Source organism: Penaeus vannamei, chromosome 1, assembly GCF_042767895.1.
Source record: "Penaeus vannamei isolate JL-2024 chromosome 1, ASM4276789v1, whole genome shotgun sequence".
In the NCBI taxonomy this organism is placed as follows: domain Eukaryota; kingdom Metazoa; phylum Arthropoda; class Malacostraca; order Decapoda; family Penaeidae; genus Penaeus; species Penaeus vannamei.
In genome coordinates, this window is record NC_091549.1 from 42,719,175 (window position 1) to 42,726,176 (window position 7,002).

The 7,002-nt window shown below is 48.6% G+C and overlaps 2 protein-coding genes across 2 annotated transcripts; both read left to right on the top strand.

The window, feature by feature from the left end:
* Positions 1-2,563: 2,563 nt before the first annotated feature.
* On the top strand, positions 2,564-3,841 carry LOC138862963 (piggyBac transposable element-derived protein 4-like). The gene is made up of 3 exons (XM_070126210.1): positions 2,564-2,604; positions 2,766-3,380; positions 3,466-3,841. Exons 1-3 carry the CDS (start codon positions 2,564-2,566, stop codon positions 3,839-3,841), a joined length of 1,032 nt encoding a protein of 343 aa, XP_069982311.1.
* Positions 3,838-4,641, top strand: LOC138862964 (piggyBac transposable element-derived protein 4-like). The gene is made up of 2 exons (XM_070126218.1): positions 3,838-4,284; positions 4,333-4,641. The coding sequence occupies exons 1-2, from the start codon at positions 3,838-3,840 to the stop codon at positions 4,639-4,641; spliced, it is 756 nt and encodes a 251-aa protein (XP_069982319.1).
* The last annotated feature ends 2,361 nt before the right edge of the window (positions 4,642-7,002 follow it).

Genomic DNA, 7,002 nt, shown 5'->3' on the forward strand with positions numbered 1-7,002 from the left:
TATTTGCCTAGTTGCAGGAGAAGGAATATCAGCATAGAGGGAAGTATCATCAGCATATACCAACATTTTATTAGTAATGCCAGACCACATATCGCTTGTATAAAAGATAAAGAGCAAAGGGCCAAGAACACTACCCTGAGGAACCCCAGAAGATACATGAGAATACGAGCTAAAACTACCATCAACATGAACACGCTGCTGCCTACCAGTTAAAATTCAGTTAAAATACTTAAAACTTTACCACCTACACCAAAAGACTAACTTAAAAATCAAACCCTTGTGATTAACAGTGTCAAGAGCTGCACTAAAATCCAGCGAGACCAGTCTTGACTCATGACCCTTATCTAAAGCAGACTGCATTTCATGCACCAACCTAAGCAGTGCATCATTGCAGCCGAGTCCCTTTCTAAAACCAAACTGAGTCTCTGGATGAAACGGTCTCAAATGTACAGAAAGACGTTTGACCAGCAAATGTTCAAAAACCTTGGATAAAATTGGTGTAATTGAAATGGGCCTATATTCAGTAGGTGAAGACTGTAGTGGGCCCTTGGGAATAGGGGTAACATTACCAAAGCGCCAGCAATCTGGAAATGACCCTTTACGAACTAAAAGGCGTAAGATTACGGCTAATTTAGGAGCTAATTGGCCATTTAATCTTTTTAAAATCAAAGGAAACAAGCCATTGGGGTCTACTCCACCATATTCATCAAGTTCAGATAACAGATACTTGATTTCAGAGGACCTGAAAGCAAATGAATTAAAGCGTGGCAATGGGTGACATGAAGGAGGAAGTTCAATATCTTCTAAACTTTGTTTTGAAATAAAACAATTTGCTAACAAGGTAGCTTTCTCAAACGGACTATATGTAACACTACCATCAGGTTTCATTAAAGGAGGAATGGAAGGCTCAAGACCAAACAGAGATGTTTTTAGTGTTGACCACCATTTATGCGGCTGTGAGGCTTGTGAGAGAACTTCTTTCAAGTGAGCATTATATTCAGATTTAGCCTCCTTATAAACATTAGTTGCTGTATTTCGCATGGCAACGTAATTCTTCCAACAAAGACGAGTCCGGTTAGCAGACCAGAGATTGTAGGCAGCATGTTTGTCCCTTATTATAAGCCTGGTGACACCGTTCGTTTAAACATGCTTTATCATGTGAACGAGATTTCAGAGTTTTGCTGGGTACAAACTTCGTTATCATGTCCAACAATAACAAATTTAAAGCTTTAACAGGACAAGGAGCATTGTAAACATTTCGCCAAACAATGCTATTAAAAGCATGATGGACACCATTCCAGTTAATTCTAGATTTTAAGAAGACTTGTCTAGTTAGCGTAAAATCTGGCATAGGGAAGTCCAGCTGGATCTTACATGCTAGACTACAGTAGTCGGAAGAACCTATTGGCGCGATGGAGTCTACATCAACTACCCCTCTCACATCAGTCAGCAAAAGATCCAAAAGATTGCCACTCCTGTGAGTTGCACCACGGACTAACTGCTCACACCCAAGCACATCTGCAAAATCTAATGCAGAAATGCCATGTCGGTCAGTTGGGGACACAGAACTAAGCCAGTCTCGGTAGTGAGCATTAAAATCACCTATAAATATAAAACAAGATTTAATATCATTCTCTTGAATAGAAATGTACGAAGTCAACAAACAATCATAAATACTGTCATCAGAGTTGGGACTTCTATAAAGACTAAAAATGTAAAAATTATTAAAACGGCTACACACTCTCACAACCATGTATTCGTGACAACCACATTCATACTTTGTAAAACGACTAGCATTAAAACCAACTCTAGAATATAAACACAAACCTTGGGCTCGAGGCATGGAATTCCTACGTAGCAACAAGGGTTTATTAAAATGGGGGTAAAAGTAACTCTGACGTGTGCCTTCTGTCTGAAACCAGAGTTTCAGCACAACAAGTAATGTCAAATTTTGCCGAGATAACTGCAAGTTCATTCAAATTCCCATGAAGGCCACGAATATTACTAAAAAGTAAATTACAATACTTTGGACGGCAAGGACCAGGAGTCAACTCAACATCACCAGACAACAAAGCAACAATTCCACATAAAAATAACAAAAACATAAATTTGAGAAAGAACTCAATTACACAAAACCCAGAGATTCTTAGCACCCCCTGACCACTGAAGGCCTGCTGGGGACTGGGGGCCATGGCTATATCGACATTCATGATTGTAATAAGAAAAGGAGAAGGTAAGAAAAAAAATGTGAAAAAGGAAGGAAAACAAGAACTGCAGGGATGTGCCTTCCTACAATAGGGAGATGGCTGAACTCAGGAATGTTGGGCACACAACTATGGCTACAATTCAGAGGGTCCACCTCAAGGATGCCGTTGGTAGCTAAACTACTCATCCGTCTTTGCTATGGCAGCAGGGATACCTAGAGCCCTTATGACATGAACACTCATTGGTCAATGTCCGTGAAGGCGGGAGCAGAAAGCGTATAAATAAGGGGGAAGAGGGTAATTTTTTCATTCCAGGCCAGACTTTTGTCATTTGCTGATCTGCTGATAGCATATTGAAAATGTCCCGCCAACTACGAACCCAACGCTGCCGCTCGTCAAAGTAAGAATAATCATGAATAATGCTAACATGTTTATTTGGTGTAATGTATATACTTTTCTTTCTTCTATTATGCCTTTTTACTTCTTTTTTGAGATTCTGTTTTTTTCTACAGGTACTCGCATGCCGTAAGGAATCTTTACGACCGACCCTGACGACCCCAGACCATCAACTTCGGGAGAGGGCCCGAGACGGTTGAGGAATGCTCCGGAGTCTCACTTCTACCTCTATGAGACCGCGTCTGGTCGAGGAGAGATGAGGGAGGCTCTTGACTCCTCAGCCCAACCTGCCAACCCTGGACGATCCACCGCCATTCCCAACATCCCAGACAGGGATATGGACGTTGACGACTCTGAAGACGATGCCGACTACTCGCCGGAGGCAACGGAGAGCGACGCCGACTGGGAGGAGTTTGATTACGTGTCGTCGCACGACACGTCCATCGACTCCGACGAGCCGTTGTTAGCCGTTGCACGTCGGTTTGCTATGAGGAACGCTCCAGGAATTCCAGGTTTCGTCTGGAAGAAGAAGAGGCCTTTCATGCACCGTCATCCCTTCCAGGGCGTCCCAGGGGTCGAAGAAACATGCCTCCTGCATGCCGACTCGACGGCAAGAGAGATATTGGACTGCTTCCTGACACCGGAATTGTGGGACACTATGACGAGGGAGACCAACCAGTATGTGGAGAAGAGGCCGGTCACCCCATCTTCACACATGAAGATTTGGGAGAATACGACTGTGGAGGAGCTGGTCATTCATTGGCCTCCGCCTGCTCATGGGCCTGCAGCCGCGACCACATTCGCGGTATTATTAGTCGAAGAACCGGTTGCTCTCCTCGTCTGTGTTCCCCAAAACGATGACCAGGGATAGATTTGATTCATCACAAAGTCGGCTTCACTTCTCGGACAACGAGGACCCCCGTGCCGACACTGACCGTCTGTGGAAGCTGCGACCAGTGTTGGATATCCTCGATACGACGTTCAAGACGGTCTATGTCCCTGACAGGAAAATCGTGGTTAATGAGTCGCTGTGGGCGTTCAGGGGACGTCACCACGCGATTCAGTTCAACCCGATGAAGAGGGCGCGGTTCGGGATGAAGGTATATCGCCTGTGCGAGAGTGATGGTGCTGGTGCTGGCTACACCAGTGCCTTCAATGTATACATGGGCCAGGACCGCGGCGACGTGCCTGCCAGCATGAAGGCCGTGACCGACCTCTTGAACCGCGCCTGGACCTCATGAACCGCGCCTACTTCTTCGAGAAGGGTTACGAGCTGTACTTGGACAACTGGTACAGCTCCCCGGAACTTTTTCATTACCTGTCATCAAGAAAGACGAACGTCGTGGGAACAGTTCGGCTGAACCGCAAGTTCATGCCGAAGGACCTCAAGGTGAGCGCCCGCGGCGACGTCGACTACCGGACTTCGGCGACAGGGATGTTGGCTTTGTCTTGGATGGATCGGAAGAAGGTGCATATGCTTTCGACCATCCACGGCCAAGACATGGTTGACTTGCCCCCGAACCGCCGTGGCATAGTCCGGACGAAGCCCCAAGTCGTCGTTGACTACAATGTGGGGATGAAGGGGGTAGATCTAGCCGATCAGTTGGCCGCGTCGTACTCCACCACCAGAAGAACTAACAAGTGGTACCAGAATGTGTTTTACCACTTGCTCGACATGGCGGTGGTGAATGCTTAAGTGGTTCACAGGGCGTTGGGTGGCACCCTGACCCAGCTTGAGTTCTGCCTGGAGCTCATAGCTAACTTCCTCGATCAACCTCCGGCCTACAGGAGAAGGGGTGGCCTTCGGACGCCTCCGGCTGCCACCCCATCGCCTCCTCGCCGCCGGAACGCCCCACGTCAGCAGCAGCGCCAGCAGGTACCACAGGGCCACGTCCTGGCTTTCAATCCAGGGCGAAAGTACCGCCAGTGTCGTCACTGCCGAGTGAGCCGCAACGTCGTACATACGCGCTACAGGTGTGGCAGGTGTGATGTCTCACTGTGCCTGGCAGATTGCTTCAATCTGTGGCACAGCCCCCTGTAGCGAGGATGCGGCATCACCCACCTCTCGGATAGCATCAGGCTATCGTTTTCGAAACAGCGCAGTAAGATCCACGACGCCATATCCAGTGGCAAAAGGAAGATCCATGACGCTGCCTCCAGCAGCAGGAGGACCCCTCACGCCGCCTCCAGCAGCAGAAGGACCTCTCACGCCGCCACCAGCAGCAGAAGGACCTCTCACGCCGCCTCCAGCAGCAGAAGGACCTCTCACGCCACCTCCAGCAGCAGAAGGACCTCTCATGCCGTCACCAGCAGAAGAAGAACCTCTCACGCCGCCACCAGCAGCAGAAGGACCTCTCACGCCGCCACCAGCAGCAGGACCTCTTACGCTGCCACCAGCAGCAGGAGGATCTCTCACGCCGCCTCCAGCAGCAGGAGGATCTCTCACGCCGCCACCAGCAGCAGAAGGACCTCTCACGCCGCCACCAGCAGCAGAAGGACCTCTCACGCCGCCTCCAGCAGCAGAAGGACCTCTCACGCCGCCACCAGCAGCAGGAGGATCTCTCACGCTACCTTTAGTAGCAACAGGCTACCTATCAGGGATAGGAGCGAGCTCGGTGTAGCGGCTGAAACTGTCAATCATGACAAGCAGGTAGCGATTTCGGTTCTCTGTGGATGTAAACCCGGAAAGAATGTCCATACTCACTTAGACGAAGGATCGTTCTGGTATGTCGTAAGTGAGTGCAGGCGCTGGGGCGACATTGTGTCCCTTGTAGAGGGGGCAGATCTGGCAGCTTTTGACATGTTCGACAACTTGTTTGGCAATTCTGGGGAAATAATAGCAAGAGCGAGCCAGATGCAGAGCTTTGAAAATACCTTGATGTCCCGAAGTGTGAGACTTGTGGAGAAGCTTGAGTACGGTAGGAACAAGGACTACGGGGATGACCAGTTGGTGGTACGTACGACGTTGTTTGGATCCACGTAATTTCTTAGGAGCTGATTTCCGGAAAAGTAGGCCGTCACGGAGGTAGAATTCTTCGATGGGGCGGTATCGATTCGTTGGTCTACACTTGATAGCGCGTCCGCTACCTTGTTAGCTGAGCCGGGCATGTAGTCAATCTTGGGGTTGAACTCCAGCAGCGTGTCCAACCATCTGGCTTGGCGACCTTTGACGTGTTTCGAATCTATAAGGATATACATAAGTGGACGGTGATCAGTTAGAACGTGGACGTTGTAGCCCAGGATGATTTCCCTGAAGTGTTTGAGAGCCCACACGACGGCAAGGGCCTTGAGGTCGGTGACAGAGTAGTTACTCTCGGCTTGTTTCAGTTTTCGACTGGCGAAGGCGATGGGTTTGTAGCGTCCATCGTGACGTTGCATAAGGGCGGCACCTAGCCCAATTGATGAGGCATCTGTGACGAGATAGAAAGTGTCATTAAAGTCGGGGAATGATAGAACAGGAACTTCCGTGAGTCGTTGCTTGAGAGCTTCAAATGCTTGTTGCTGTTCACCAGTCCAGGTGAATGGAGCGTCTATCTTGAGGAGGCGAGTCAGAGGCTCGGCAATGATTCCAGACTTTTCGATGAAGGGGCGGTAAAATCCTGAAAGTCCAAGAAAAGCCTTTACCTGAGTGACTGCAGAAGGCACCGTGAAATTCTGTACATCCCGCACCTTTTTGTCGTTGGGGCGTAGTCTGGCTGAGTTGATGGTGTGGCCAAGGTACTCAGTCTGTTCGCAGAAGAATTGACATTTCTTGACATTGAATTTCAGGTTCGCGTCGGCGAGGCGCTGGAAGACTAATTTCAACTTGCGTTCGTGGTCTGCAATGTTCTTTGAAGCGATAAGTAAATCATACAAGTACAAAAAGGCTGTGTCACCAATCAAGCCTTGCATAATGAGAGACATCAATCTTGAGAATGTGATGGGTGAGTTCCTAGGATCAAAGGGCATTCTCGTGAAGGCAAAATGTCCATGTGGAGTGGAAACGGCAGTGAGGTCCTTTGAAGACGGGTCCATTTCAACTTGCAAAAATCCATGTGCTAAGTCTATAGACGGAAAGATAGCATGTCCCTCACCGACTTCTTGGAGAGGAGTGCTAATCGTCGGTATGATAGACGATAGACGTTACCTTGGTGAGTGACGGTATCTCTGTCAGGTTGTTGACGAATTTCAGCCTTGCGCATGAAATTCTAGCCTAACAACAAATCACCTGGGAGATGGGCATCATCTACGACAACGAATGGAAATGCATAGTTCTTACAGGAGAGGACAATGTTGAGTTTAACTTCTCCCATGACCTGAAGTGAAGTTCCGCTTGCTGCTCGAACGCACTAGTTTGAGGGACAAACCGGTGAAAGCACATTGAAATTTACGAGCGTTGAAAGGGGGACAAGGCTGACGGCGC